Source organism: Schistocerca gregaria, chromosome X (genome assembly GCF_023897955.1).
Source record: "Schistocerca gregaria isolate iqSchGreg1 chromosome X, iqSchGreg1.2, whole genome shotgun sequence".
Classification (NCBI taxonomy): Eukaryota; Metazoa; Arthropoda; class Insecta; order Orthoptera; family Acrididae; genus Schistocerca; species Schistocerca gregaria.
Window position 1 is genome coordinate 570,355,941 of NC_064931.1, and position 15,780 is coordinate 570,371,720.

The 15,780-nt window shown below is 41.9% G+C and overlaps 1 protein-coding gene across 1 annotated transcript in view; it reads right to left on the minus strand.

The window, feature by feature from the left end:
- LOC126299096 (O-acyltransferase like protein-like) overlaps positions 1 to 15,780 on the minus strand; it is a 248,339-nt gene that overhangs the window by 85,699 nt on the left and 146,860 nt on the right. Inside the window, exons 2-5 of the mRNA XM_049990770.1 lie at positions 10,875 to 11,050; positions 8,182 to 8,369; positions 2,531 to 2,733; positions 2,348 to 2,434 (exon numbers count right to left, since the gene is read on the minus strand). Of these exons, the coding sequence (XP_049846727.1) occupies positions 2,348 to 2,434; positions 2,531 to 2,733; positions 8,182 to 8,369; positions 10,875 to 11,050 (654 nt within the window). The remainder of the gene's footprint in view (positions 1 to 2,347; positions 2,435 to 2,530; positions 2,734 to 8,181; positions 8,370 to 10,874; positions 11,051 to 15,780) is intronic.

The following is a 15,780-nucleotide window of genomic DNA, read 5'->3' on the forward strand; positions in this document are numbered from 1 at the left end:
TCCCCAGTGGAAAGCAGACAGAGTAAATAATGAGTGTAGAACAAATAATTTGAAAAAAATTTACAAGAGATGATATGGGTGAAATTTATAATGAACCATATTCTGACATAAAATTTAATCTATTCCTTCACAAATTCATATCAATATTTGAAAACAGTTTTCTGCATAAGCTAATCAGAAAGGACATTAAACAGGCATGTAAGAAACCATAAATCACTAGAAGTATTAAAGTATCTCGTGAAAGGAAAAGGGAAATGTCTCTGTTGGCAAGAGCAAGCACAGATCCTCCAGTAACTGAACATTACAAAAACTACTCAGAATTGCTAAGAAAAAGTTACTAAAATCAAGGACCATGCAGATTGTCAGAAATCAGTAATTCTAACAATGGACTTAAGGCTACATGGAAAGTGTGTTGCTGAAAATGGACCCCTTGTGGAGATACTGTGCATCTCTGAAATTTTGTCACACGAGAAAGTGTTTCTGTTTATCTCAGCTAAACACTCTAAAATTTTGCATACATAGTTCTTTGCAACCTGAATATATATGATTTAATATCAAAATTTTTGCCAGTCCAGATACGAACCTGAATCTCCTGTTTTACAGGGTCAGCTATAGGGGTCATTCAAGGATCACTTGAGGATCAACTGAAATTTTCAACATTATTGATGTGCCCCACTTATTGCTTCTTAACACTACAAGCAGAGCTTCTCCCTCTGTGTAAGAGGGAGTAACACAGCTGAGAGAACAAACTTGGTGGAGAAATTTGGCTCTCACTAACATAAGGATATGTCAGTGGATTTAAATGCAATGAAATGAAGTAAATGAAATCAGTGGGGATAAAATTATTGAATTTCAGTGACATGCATGTCAGTGAAACATCTCCAGAAATACTTTTTCTGGCCTCCATCTTCCCCTTGTAAACTATATTTTCGACTTACATTCTCATCAAAACATTCTTCAGCATCCATATTGAAAATAAATGGGAATTTTTTCCTTAAAGAGAAAATTTGCGTTATTTCTGTAACTAAAATTCTTCTTTAAGTATTTATAAAAATTTAATCTTTTGAGAAACTAAAATTCTTATCAGAAACACATTAATTTATTTACTCATCGAAATTTAAGCATTCACATGCAATTGATATCATGATGGGTAACTAAAAAAAAAAATCACAGTGGGAACTGACTTGTGAGATAAATGTGCTTACTTATTGTACAAAACCAGCAGTACATAGATTGTAAAGGTAAACTATAAATAGCAAATTCATATATAAAGTTTCACTGGTAAACTACACAGTCTGGTAAACAGGGAATTGCACATTGTTAATAAGGAACTATACATACATTTTACTGAATGAAAGCCTGTAAACTGTCTTTTCTTCAGCTGCTTGTGTGTTTTATTTTTAAAGACATTTAATAAGAGATGATGTATCTCTGACTACAGATCTATCAAATTCGAAGATTCATGCTCGAGATAAAAAACCGCTGCCGATCCAATCCCGAGAGTGTATTTAGTTTGTTGATAGGCTGAGTGGGGATATGAATCTTGTTTTCCCCAGTAGTGGCCGTTATCTGACATCTCGACCGACTTTCAGCTCTTATATAAAATCATTACAATGACCAGTTATTGCTAAGGAAGTCGCCAAACACACTACGGAGAAATTCCGTCCTACCCAGCAGGCTGAGCAAGTCGTAACTAGCACGAGTTACTGGAACTGAAATATTCAACACTAAACAAGGAATCCTGAGCGATCCTCTCAGTGCCGTCTCAGTCGACCGTGCTAGCATTTGAATGACAATGTGACAAGGGATTTGATGAATCAGAGTAAACCTACATTTCTGTTATTAACGAAAATGATTTATTTTGCGAAATATGTTTACTACTCTACAGGAAAACAATTACACAAAAACAAAAACAAACGCCGTCCGAACAGGTCTTGAAGGCCCAACGGTACCGACCGACCGCCATGTCATCCTCACCCACAGGCGTCACCGGATGCGTATACGGAGGGGCATGTGGTCAGCACACCGCTCTCCGGGCCGTATGTCAGTTTTCATGACGATGTCGCTACTTTTAAATCAAGTAGCTTCTCTGTTGGCTTCACATTGGCCGAGCGCATCTCGCTTGCCAACAGCACTCTGCAGACGACGAGAGCCGGTGTTACCACTACGGCAAGGACGTTAGCAAATACACGAAAACATGCAAAGTTATTGAAACTTGAAAGTGAAATGCAAACTTGCATGATGTATTTGCTTCATTACGGTGGAAACTTAGTATGTCGTCGTGTTAGTAATACAATGTTATTTGTAGAAACTTCTGCACACATAAACACAAAGTGCCCTTACATACCTAATCGTTGTCGCGGTTTTGTTTCAGTTACCGGAATATCTCCTCCCTCAGCCGCAGGACTTACGTTCCTGTTACAGCGGCATATATCTGAAACATCAACACATGCTGTTTTTTTTTTAACTCTGCACAATGGTGTACTTCCTTCAAAATATATTTAAAATAAATGTAAGAAATTAAGATTACCATTGTTATTCACATTCGGTTGACAACTTTTGCTTTTATCTGGAAGCTTCCCATTCAGTGTTTTACCGTTTGAAATTGTCGTAATTTCATATTTGTAATCATTTTTCACCACTGGTAGCTGACTCTTTTGCTTCATGTTACTCCAGTAGTAGTCATATCCTGTCCCTATTGCCAGAAATATCACCATCACAGATGATACTGAACTGAAAATAAGCAGAAAGCAACTAAGTAGCTTGTATGTACAATAAGAAATATAAATGATATTGTAAGACACATGTGCCCCACATATATTCTCTCTCTTCTTGTCCCTAGCAACTTTCTCTCTCTGAAACCCACCCACACACACACACACACACTGAAGAACCCACTTCTGAGAAATTATCGAGTCTCTTGCGGCCACGTCTTACCAGGGTTGTCGCTAGATTCGCGATATTTTGTAGACGACTTTTGCTGGTTTTTCTAAGGTTTAGAAAATGCCTGTGGGTTGTAAGCAGTCTTTCCGAACAAAGGTCAACAAACAACGTGATCAACAGCATAAAACAGAAGAACGTCATAAACTAAACCACGTGAATGACTATACATATTATGTGCTTTGTTCTTTAAATAACAAAACTCAACATTGTGTATTAAAGTAATAATGAATAGGGATCTGTGTATCAGTATCGACAACAATAAGAAACTGCGTTGCTTTTCAATCTCAGTAGAGTGTCTGAAGAGTGAATCTACAGAGTGTTTCCGTAATAGCGTGCAAAAATTGAATAGGACATAGAGGATGTGCCACTGAATAATTTGAAGTAGGGAACCTGTGGTCGGAGAAGCCAGCTTAAAGGAGATAATAGGAATAAAATCACATTACTGTGTACTTCTTTATTTACATTAGTTACAGTTACCTGCAAATACCATCACTGACGCAATGAACGTACCATTTGTACATTATCTTACAAAATGTGCTGAAACTAATGGCCATCAACATCAATGCAAGCATGAGAATGGCGAACAAGATTTTGACGCACCCTGAAAATATCCCTGGTGTGTTTCGAATCACTTCACAGGCAGCTACAATTCTGGCAACTAATTCCACCTCCGTATCCACTGGGGTCGCTTACACAAGTGACTCAAGATATTGCCGTAGGAAATAATCAAGGGGATTCAGGTCAGATGAGCTCGCAAGCCATGGAATAAGACCTTCCCTTCCAATCCAGCGACCAGGAAATACTCCATTGAGATGATTGCAGACATCCACATTGAAGCGAGCCTGTGAACCCTCATGTTGTATCCACATCCTCTCACACACAGCAAAGGATACGTTCTCCAACAACTCAGGTAGAACTCTTCGCACGAATCCCCAGTACAGGCGATTCAGACGGCCAGGTAGAAGATATGGCCCAATCAGCTCGTCGCCTACAATGCCGGATGATGCCTGTTAGGAAATCTTTCCTTTTACGGTCTTTCAGCAGCGAGAGCATTGCAACGTACTTCCCCATACACAAGGTGCATGCCAGTGAGTTCTGCGAAACTGTACCGATACTGCTCCATCGTATTGTACAGTATGTCTCAGAAAAGCACTAAGTAATGAATGAGTTTGTCGTTGATTCATAGCACGTTCTGTCATGGGACAGTGTAAATACAGTACAACAGAGCCACCTTATGGACAAGTAAAGTAAAAAAACCTGCATCATGATTCCCTGGTAATCAGGTTCACTTTTGTTCCCTTACAGGAGGCAAGGAATGTACATGTAAATAAATAGTACAGTACGTGTATGCTTGTACACAAGTGAGTTGTAAATAACAGTAATGCTGGACAAGGCGGTAACAAGTTCACTTCCATATCCGCTTAAGTTGCCTTTCCGACCCTAGGTTTCCTACCTCAAATTTTTCAGTGGAGCATTTCTATGTCCTGTTCAATTTTTGCACGCTCTTACGGAAACGCCCTGTATATCGAGTAGATGAAAATTTTGCGTAGTTGTGGGTATTTCACGAAATCGCAGGATGTACCTACACTCCTGGAAATTGAAATAAGAACACCGTGAATTCATTGTCCCAGGAAGGGGAAACTTTATTGACACATTCCTGGGGTCAGATACATCACATGATCACACTGACAGAACCACAGGCACATAGACACAGGCAACAGAGCATGCACAATGTCGGCACTAGTACAGTGTATATCCACCTTTCGCAGCAATGCAGGCTACTATTCTCCCATGGAGACGATCGTAGAGATGCTGGATGTAGTCCTGTGGAACGGCTTGCCATTCCATTTCCACCTGGCGCCTCAGTTGGACCAGCGTTCGTGCTGGACGTGCAGACCGCGTGAGACGACTCTTCATTCAGTCCCAAACATGCTCAATGGGGGACAGATCCGGAGATCTTGCTGGCCAGGGTAGTTGACTTACACCTTCTAGAGCACGTTGGGTGGCACGGGATACATGCGGACGTGCATTGTCCTGTTGGAACAGCAAGTTCCCTTGCCGGTCTAGGAATGGTAGAACGATGGGTTCGATGACGGTTTGGATGTACCGTGCACTATTCAGTGTCCCCTCGACTATCACCAGAGGTGTACGGCCAGTGTAGGAGATCGCTCCCCACACCATGATGCCGGGTGTTGGCCCTGTGTGCCTCGGTCGTATGCAGTCCTGATTGTGGCGCTCACCTGCACGGCGTCAAACACGCATACGACCATCATTGGCACCAAGGCAGAAGCGACTCTCATCGCTGAAGACGACACGTCTCCATTCGTCCCTCCATTCACGCCTGTCGCGACACCACTGGAGGCGGTCTGCACGATGTTGGGGCGTGAGCGGAAGACGGCCTAACGGTGTGCGGGACCGTAGCCCAGCTTCATGGACACGGTTGCGAATGGTCCTCGCCGATACCCCAGGAGCAACAGTGTCCCTAATTTGCTGGGAAGTGGCGGTGCGGTCCCCTACGGCACTGCGTAGGATCCTACGGTCTTGGCGTGCATCCGTGCGTCGCTGCGGTCCGGTCCCAGGTCGACGGGCACGTGCACCTTCCGCCGACCACTGGCGACAACATCGATGTACTGTGGAGACCTCATGACCCACGTCTTGAGCAATTCGGCGGTACGTCCACCCGGCCTCCCGCATGCCCACTATACGCCCTCGCTCAAAGTCCGTCAACTGCACATACGGTTCACGTCCACGCTGTCGCGGCATGCTACCAGTGTTAAAGACTGCGATGGAGCTCCGTATGCCACGGCAAACTGGCTGACACTGACGGCGGCGGTGCACAAATGCTGCGCAGCTAGCGCCATTCGACGGCCAACACCGCGGTTCCTGGTGTGTCCGCTGTGCCGTGCGTGTGATCATTGCTTGTACAGCCCTCTCGCAGTGTCCGGAGCAAGTATGGTGGGTCTGACACACCGGTGTCAATGTGTTCTTTTTTCCATTTCCAGGAGTGTATTTCTCCATTTCTCCTCTATGTCCTGTTCAATTTTTGCACTCTCCTACGTAAACACCCTGTATATCGGCAGATGAAAATTTTGCGTAGTTGTGGGTGTTTCACGAAATGAAAGGCAGGAAGTATCTATTTCTGTCTCAAGAGAACGAAAAGGCCACTGGGCTTGATACTGCTATCAGACAGACCGAGCGATATTGACGGTGCCCCACGCTCCCACACTACACGACATAACGGACATACTTGTGATTTAACTTATGATATAAACATACAGATTGTCTGAGCAGGAACTGTGCGCGGCACTGCTTTCTTGGTTTGACGCCCACTTGGTGGTGTTGGAAATTTAACTTAGTGCTAGGATACGAAGCGGCAAGCTTCCACCACAGTGTTCTGCGTGGCAGCGATCTCGGTTACCAAATGCCATCTTCAAGTTGTTCTCCTTTCTAAAGCGAAGGCTAATTTCTGTATTTTATTTCGTCTTAATACTTTATGACGGTATTGCCTTCCCTTTTTTTAACTGAATTAGTGAACAGGGTGATTTCACAACGGGAATCTACATATAAATTTATCCTCTGGTGACACCGTGTGGGGGACTGATGACCTTAGAAGTTAAGTCCCATAGTGCTCAGAGCCATTTTTTTGACACCGTGTGCACTGAAGCAGAGAGCTGGCTAGTTTTTGAATAATTAAGCTTACGTGAAAAAGAACAATGACAGGTTATCTCTTTTAGAGTATCCTGTGTATCTAAGCTTGAGATTTGTAAATATTAAGAACAGTGATATACTTCTCTACATAAAATTGTGGAGATAACGTATAGTTTCTGGAGTTTCTTTTTCGCTACTTCTCGTTATGTAAATTCCTTTACACAGTAAATTTAAGAAGGTCTGCATATTGAGACAATCCTTGTGGACAAATCTGATTTACGTGCTACCTGCTGTTCGGGTCAACTTGCTTTATACAGAGGGTGGACAAAAATATGGAAACACTACAAACAGAACACAGTGTTATACCTAATATGGCGTAGGAAAACCGTTTGCATTCAGAACAGCTTCCAGTCATCTCGAAACGGACAAATACGAATTCTGTATGGTTTTCAAGGGAATCTTAGGCCTATACCATTTTTCCTGCACGATAGTGGCAAGTTCAGGTAACGATAATGGATGTGGACAGCTATCAGGCACCCTTCTCTCGGACGTAGACCTCAGAGGCTGAATAACATTGTGATATGGTGACTGTGATGGCTAAGGGAGATACAACAATTCATCCTCGTGCTCACAAATCCAGTCAGGGACGGAGAGAGCTGTGTGAACAGATGCTCTGTCGTCTTGGAACACGGCATACCCACTGGGGAACAAATATTTTACCATGAGATGGACGTGATAAACCAAAATGGTCACATAATCGTTGCCAGGAATGTGATCTTGCAGAGTAACCGTGCGGCCCATGGAATACCACGAAAAGGCTGCCCAAATCACCATCAAGCCCTCGCCATGTTTCACCCTAGGGACGTAAACTCGGCCAGAAGTTGGAAACAGTGTGCAACAAGGCTCAGCCGATGAAATGACTTTCTCCCACAGCTCTATAGCCCAGGTTTTATGGCTTCGGCACCATATTTTTCTGTTACGGGTATTTGCATCACTGATGAGTGACTTTGGAATTACAGCTTGCCCTGTAAGACCCTGTTCATTGAGCTCTTTACGTGTTGTCTTGATGCTGACAAAGTCTGTAGAGACTTTTGAAGTTGCATTCCTCTTATTTTTACTCGTAGTTACAATTCTATTCAATTACCTGCTTGCACTGAACACACACTTTCGTCCGCATTCTGACTTAGCGGGTGATGCTTTTTCGCTTTCCCTGTATGCGGTATAAATCTCCGATACGGTTTCTCTTTAACACAAAAAACGTCGGCTCCCTTGTTTACGGAAGCACCCACTACATAAGTACCAACAATTTATCCATTTTCCAAATTCATTTAGCTCCACCAGAATGCACTCAAAACTACACAGAACACTGTTCTGACCACGACAGACAATTGCAACGTGTTGAGGAAATTACACAAGTGCTGTCGGTAGTCAAATACAACAGCGAAACCTGGAGGTTGGGCATGTTGAGGCATGCATTTCTCGCGGTGTCTCCATATTTTTGTCCAGCCCCCGTATTATTCTTCTACTCTGGAATTAAATGGTTATTATCATATCTATCGTTGGCACAAGTGATAATATTGTTGTACTTACAAAAGAACCCAGAAAGTTGAGTCTTCCAGCATGTTGTACAAGTTGTGGGGAGATTTCACTTTGGTTACTAGTATACTTCTTTCTGTCCCGGCAGCATCGTTTTCTCTGATAGAGAATTCCATTACACTATAAATATCCTCGCTTTTGCAACTGTATGGCAGACAGACACCAATAAGCACCTGCTGTGGCTGTAAATAAATTATAATTGTTAGAAATAATCACTAAATAGCAACGAGTGTTTCTATTCTACAAAATGTCACTATACAGCATATCTATAATGTAGACAAATGTGCCAGCCTCATGATTACAGTTTTAGTAGTTTTATAACAGCAAACAGAAGACAAGAAAGTATGTCGTGAACGGAAGCAACGGAATGTTGTTGTTGAGTCTCATACCTCATCTGCAAGCATATTAAATTAATAACATCAAAATAAGAATATTGTATCCTAAAACATATTATTTTGTGAAGAATCGCATAAACAAACGAATATGGTGACTACATGAAGTTATGAAAGAATTAGTCAAATTATCCAAGTATCAGATACATATTTCAATGTTGCTGTTGTGGTCTGCAGTTCGAAAACTAATTTGGTGTAGCTCCCCACGCTAGTCTATAATGTAAAAGCCTCTTCATCTCTGAACAGCTACTGTACCTATATCCGTTTCATCCCGCTTATTGAAGCCAAACCTTGGTCACCCTCTTCAATTTTTATCCCCATACACTTCCTTGCATTACCACAGTGACGATTCATTGATTCCTCAAGATGTGTCCTAACAATTGATCCCTTCTTTTAGTCAAGTTGCACAATAAATTTCTTGTCTCCCCAGTTTGATTTAGTAATTGGTTCAAATTGCTCTAAGCACTATGGGAATTGACATCTGAGGTCATCAGTCCCCTAGACTTAGAACTACTTAAACCTAACTAAGCTAAGGACGTCACATACATCCATGCCCGAGGCAGGATTCGAACCTGCGACTCCACGAAGCCATGGACCCAGGTTGTCAACAAGGCACTGTGCAAGCTGGTGGTGGCTCCTTAATGGTGTGGGCTGTGTTTACATGGAGTGGACTGGGTCTTCTGGTCCAATTGAACCAAAAATTGACTGGAGACTACTTGGAGGCTATTTGCATCCATTCATGGACTTCAGGTTCCCATATAGCGATGGAATTTTTGTGGATGACACTGCACAATGTCACCAGGCCACAATAGTTCTGGACAGTTCATGCGAATGTTTTTGCCAACCAGAGCGCCCGACATGAATCCCGTAGAACAGATATGGGACATAACCGAGAGGTCAGTTCGTACACAAAATTCTGCCCCGGCAACACTTCCACAATTATGTATCATTATATTCCTCGAAAAAAGGAGTGCTCTCTAATGTCATTAGAAAGCAAGCTGGTTCTTTACCGAGGTAGCTTATAAAGCTTAATCTATTGAGCGTACAGAAAAATACAAAAGTTCTCTTCATTACCATAGGGGCAACATGGCTCAGCATTTCTACAAGGGACTTCCAACGACTTGTAGAGTGCATGTCACGTCGAGCAGCTGCACTATGGCTATCATAAGGAGGCCTGACATTATACTATGAGGTGTCCCATGACCTTTATCACCTTAGTTTATATTCTCTCTACCGCGACAATTGCCAGTTATTTTGCTGCCTATATAGCAAAACTCACTTACTTTCTTAGTGTCTCATTTCCTAATCTAATTCCCTCAGTTTCGCATCATTCATTTTTACAAGATTCCATTATCCTTGTCTTATTTCTGTTGATGTTCGTCTTATAACTTTTGTTCAAGGCACTATCCACTCCGATAAGCTGCTTTTAAAAGTCTTTTGTAGCCTCACAGAATTGCAGTGCCATTGTCAACTCTCAAAGTTTTAATTTCTTATCTCTCAACTTTCATTCTTTTCCTAAATTTCTCCTTGGTTTCAATGTGCAGATTAAATAACATCGGGGACTGCTTTCAACCCCGATTCACTTCATTCTAAACTACTGCTTCCTTTTCTAGTCCCTCGACTCTTAGAACTGCAGGCTGATTTCTGTACAACTTTTGTATAACCTGTATTTTATTTCTGCTGACTTCAGACTTTCAACAAACATCATCAAAAGCGTTCTCTAAATCTAGATACGGCATTGAGTTAAATAATGAGAACGCTTTACCAAGTTCCGATGCTGGCGGATCCTACCGTGTACAGGCAAAACCTCAGCAAAAAAAACAATGATATTCAACACATTGAATGTTTTAAGCAGTCTCTGCCTAATATCCGGTGTTTGTGTAGCTATTATACAATCACTTTCCGCTTTTATATCTGGCGCATTTCTCCCTATTCTTATGGAAAGTTTCCCCGAAAACCTAAGAAACACTGTATCATTATATTCCTCGAAAAAAGGAGTGCTCTCGAATGTCATTAGACAGCAAGCTGGTTCTTTACCGAGGTAGCTTATAAAGCTTAATCTATTGAGCGTACAGAAAAATACAAAAGTTCTGTTCATTACCATTGATCAAAAACATTTTCTGTATTCTGAAGAATCTTTGATAGAGTGTGTGTGTGTTAGGTGAGACGTCAAATATTGTACCGAGATTCGTCACTTTAGTTTTATAACGTAATCAAAATGGTACTTCCGGAAGGTCCGTCCGTTTTAGTGTTTGTATTTCGACGGAGTTGACTATTGCGTGTTTTGGTACTTACGTGGTGACCGGGCAGTCCAATCAGTGAGAGATTTAGACTCACAGACGAGAATCCTAGTGAAAATGGCAGCTCCCCGGTGATGTTCAGGTTTAGCTGATCACACTGGGCTTTGGAACCAGTCCAATACTCGTTGCCCCAGAATATTCCAGAGCTGTATCTCCCATTGGCGTCGCTCACTGGAAAATAAATGACAGTTACAGTTACGTGCGCGCTTGGTATACGATATTTAGTGATGCAACAATTAAGTTGCTAGCGGATTCCCTTATTTAGTTCAGTACTATTTCATTATATACTGACAGATATCTGTACATGATTCAGTACTGGAAAAGTTATTGTTTACAGGTATGAGACAGAATAATGTGGACACACGTAGCGGTAAGTTAAGGTGAACATTGACGTAAAGTGAAATTAGATATTAATATGAGATCTGTTAATCTGTAAATGGTTTTCTTAGCCCTTTTCTCCAAAGATAGTACACATTCTGCAGAGGCATTAGTTTTCGTCTGTGTAAATCACTGCCGGCCGATGTGGCCGAGCGGTTCTAAGCGCTTCAGTCTGGAACCGCGCGACCGCTACGGTCGCAGGTTCGCATCCTGCCTCGGGCATGGATGTGTGTGATGTCGTTAGGTTTAAGTAGTTTTGAGTTCTAGGGGACTGATGACCTCTGATGTTAAGTCCCATAGTGCTCAGAGTCATTTGAACCATTTTTGTTTAAATCACTTTACATTTTAATATTCAGATCAGTTATAAGGGGCGATCAGAAAGTGTTCGTAAAGTCAAGAATCTATATGGCAATCAGGTAAAATCACTGTGTACATTGAGACAATCATCTCACCCACTCACAAGGTGTACGATACCGGTTTGATAAAATCCTGTGTGCTGCTGCGTGAAGAAGTCTGTAACTGCCTGCTGCATATCCTCGTCCGACATGAATAGACGACCCTTGAAGGCATTATTCGAGGGGTCAAAGGCGTGATAGTCGCATGGGGCGCGATCAGGACTGTAGGACCGGTGCACTAATCTCTCCCACTTGAGTTGGTACGTAATGAATGAGGTCGGCCTCCCAGATCGGCCGACATCTTGTGTCGAATCGCGAACTTGCACGAATTCCACAACGGTAATAAATGTAAATGTCGTGTGACTAGAGCCTCCCGTCAGGTAGGTTTTAGATAACATCGTGCCCCATACACACTCTTCATTCTCCGATGGATGTCTACTGGTGTTTATCCTTCGGCAGCCAAGAAAAGAATAACAGCACGTTCGTCCTTTCTGCATACATTTGTTAATTACGTTGCCCACACTAATCCCTAGCCTACATGTCGGTGCTTATGTATCCACATCAGCGTGTCGTTACGTTGCATATATGCAGCAACAAAGCCCTCAAAAAAACTTTGTGATCACCCCTTATACATTCGTATTTTAAAGTTAGTTAATATCTAATAATTTTTTTCTTTTCGTAATAGGAAGCCACAGTCATAATATATTTCTTTAAAGTCAGTACTGTCATTAGAATGTTTTTTTATTTGCAGTGTTACATTTACACGATCATAATTTCGGCTTCAAAGTGCCATTATCAAGTGTTTTCTGAAAGCATATTATAGAATAACAGTGAAATACATAACAAGTGATACAACCATAAGAATCCGTATTTATAATGCTTAGTTAATATAGTTTTGGAAATCATGAAATTTTTCCATTTAACATTAATAGTCCTCTATAGTTTGTGGGTTCTAAACATTTGAAACTGTACCGCGGCATGAAATCTTCGGCGTGTACAGTTCCACTCGCCACTAGCTCAATGAAATATCAAAAAACGAAAAACAGTACACGAGAAGCCAGAGAACGCTGGTGATTGAAACATAAAGATGAACATGAAATATGCTACCCCTTAATGGTTGCATATCTGACAGGAAGGACCCTCCCACAGTTTACTCGTTCTGTTCACGTGTTATGTTACATAACTATAGTTTATACGTACTTTCGCTAATACTGTTATGCTAAGGCGTGGGCTATGTGAAATAGTGAGCTGTTCCGAAAGAACAGACACCACGCAAAATCCGCAGCTGTTATACATTAGATGTAAATTGAAAGTGGAGATCGGAAGAAAGGAAGGGAATCACCGCTGTTAGTTGCGATGGGACATTATGAGGAATCGGCGGAGACGAGTGAAAATGTGTACTGGACCGGCATTCGACTCTGGGATCTCCTGCTTACTGGGCAGGTGTGGTAATCACTGCAACATACGGGACACAGGCCTAGCTGGGTAATGGATCGCCCTTCTTCAGGGCGGATGCACAAATACATGCGACCTCCTATGAAATCTCAGAGGGCGAATCCGGAGGAAATGGACAACGACTACGGATAGCTGGTGCTCGATGGGTGCGTGAATGAGTCGTGAGGCGTGTCGAGATAGTACGAAGCAGTTGTGATAACTCTGTGTTCCCGATGGCGCAGTGGCTACCGCACCTGCCAACTACGCAGGAGATCCAGCGTTCGAATACTGGTCCAGTGTACATTTTCACTCGTCGCTTCTTATTCCGCATAATGCCCCAATGCAGCTGACACCAGTGGTCAGCTTTTCTTCCTTCCGTCACCTCTCCACCTTCGCTTTACATGTTAGTGAAATTGGTAATAAAAATAACAACCGCGCGGGATTAGCCGAGCGGTCTAACGCGCTGCAGTCAAATGGTTCAAATGGCTCTGCGCACTATGGGACTTAACATCGATGGTCATCAGTCCCCTAGAACTTAGAACTACTTAAACCTAACTAACCTAAGGACATCACACAACACCCAGCCATCACGAGGCAGAGAAAATCCCTGACCCCGCCGGGAATCGAACCCGGGAACCCGGGCGTGGGATGCGAGAACGCTACCGCACGACCACGAGATGCGGGCGCTCTTCAGTCATGGACTGTGCTGCTGATCCTGGCGGAGGATCGAGTCCTCCCTCGGGCATGGGTGTGTGTGTTTGTACTTAGGATAATTTAGGTTAAGGTTAAGTAGTGTGTAAGCATAGGAACTGATGACCTTAGCAGTTAAGTCCCATAAGAAAAAAAAATATATATATAGTTCTCACATGCGTACAGTTTGTGAAAGAACAAACACAGAGTAAAAAACAAAGTCTCAGATTCCCTGGTTATCCTTTTTTTGTAGGGACTTGGGATTCAGAGAATAAAAATGGATCATAACAAATGAATCTTATACTAATGATTGTAATTCTTATGGCAAAACGTCTGCATTGAGATGATTAATGCAAATTAGCTCTCGAATTCCATGAAAATGCAGTGAGACAGAGGACCACTAACTGGAACGAGATTAACAAACTCTAAGATCTTCGAATTCTCACAATTACAGGTGAAGTTTTTAGTTTCATAAAAACTGCAAGAAGATATGTTTTCGAAAAGGGAGAAACATTATCTTAAACCTAAGGAACTTAATTTTGTCTACAAAGGTGCGCTGTTCACCTAAAACTGCAAACAGGGAACCTTTAATGTCAAAATAAATGTTTTTCCGTTGATAAAGTGGTTTCATGAAAAATTGGCGTGGGAAATATACTCCAAGGGGAAAGAAAGAGTCAGCAGATTTTTTATTTAAGAAGTACCCTGAAAAGCTTCGTCACAGCAATGCTTTTTGAAACAAATTCGTGCACTTCAGACTCGCGAATTTGTACTTCGGATATTTTTTTTTGCATATACAGATTGGTGAGATGAGCAGCTGACAACACTTAAAAACAAAATATTTATTGATGAATTGCATTATAGAAAACATCAATGTTTTTGATACGAGTATTGTTTTTTAACTACTTTATTCCAGTACTGAATAAATTATGGGGGTACAAGTTAATTGTTGTAGACAGCAAATTTCGAGATTACAGTTCTCTGTTGATATCCTGAAGGTCGAGAAATAACGGTCAGGTCAAATGAGAACATTGTTACTTCTAATCTTCGAGGAATATAGTTTACGAGTTCGCATCTAGCGTTCCAATATCCCATTTGTCCGTATAGTACGGTCAGCGTTTCTGTAAGAGAGAGTTAACGTATGTAGAACTCAACGTAAATTTAGTTCCGCATGCGGAATATGATTGGTACTTTATAAAACCTGATCTAGCCTGTTCTAATATCATCGTAAAATATATATAATGTGCATAAAAAAAATGATACAACCGGCTCTGAGCACTATGGGACTCAACCCTAGAACTTAGAACTTCTTAAACCTAACTAACCTAAGGACATCACACACAGCCATGCCCGAGGCAGGATTCGAACCTGCGACCGTGGCAGTCGCACGGTTCCGGACTGCGCGCCTAGAACCGCGAGACCACCGCGGCCGGCTTTAATCTGCATAACGCACAGATCTGCACACTTGAAGTTTTTCGGTGTAATCAAGTAAGTGCATTTTCAGTTAAATATAAACTCCCAGTGCTGATCTGAGCGGTAGCCTTCGTAACTCATGTTTGTGTCCTTAACCATAATGTCAATCATAACGAACATAATGGAATTTTTAGTACGTATTATGACCAGCTATAAAACTTTACTGTTAACTACCCATACATGTAACTTAGGATCAGCACTCAGAAAAAAATAAAAATTCTCTTACAAACACAAGCCTGGTTTACACTGTAGCGAACGCAAGTGAAGGAGACTCAGTGAACGAGAATTATCTCAGGTATAAACGGTAGGTGAGCCCGAATCACTCGGCTCAAGTGGGGACGTGAGGAAGACGATCAATGCGCTGGTTGTTTCCATCAGCTGGGAACGGAGGGAAAAGGCAACAGATTTTGCATTCATTTTAGCAAAAGGGAACAGCACATAAATTTTACTCGTAAGTAATCGAATACGAATATGTATTTACTGCGCTGATTAATGTAAAATTAAAAATATACCAAAGACCTAATCAATCTCGCT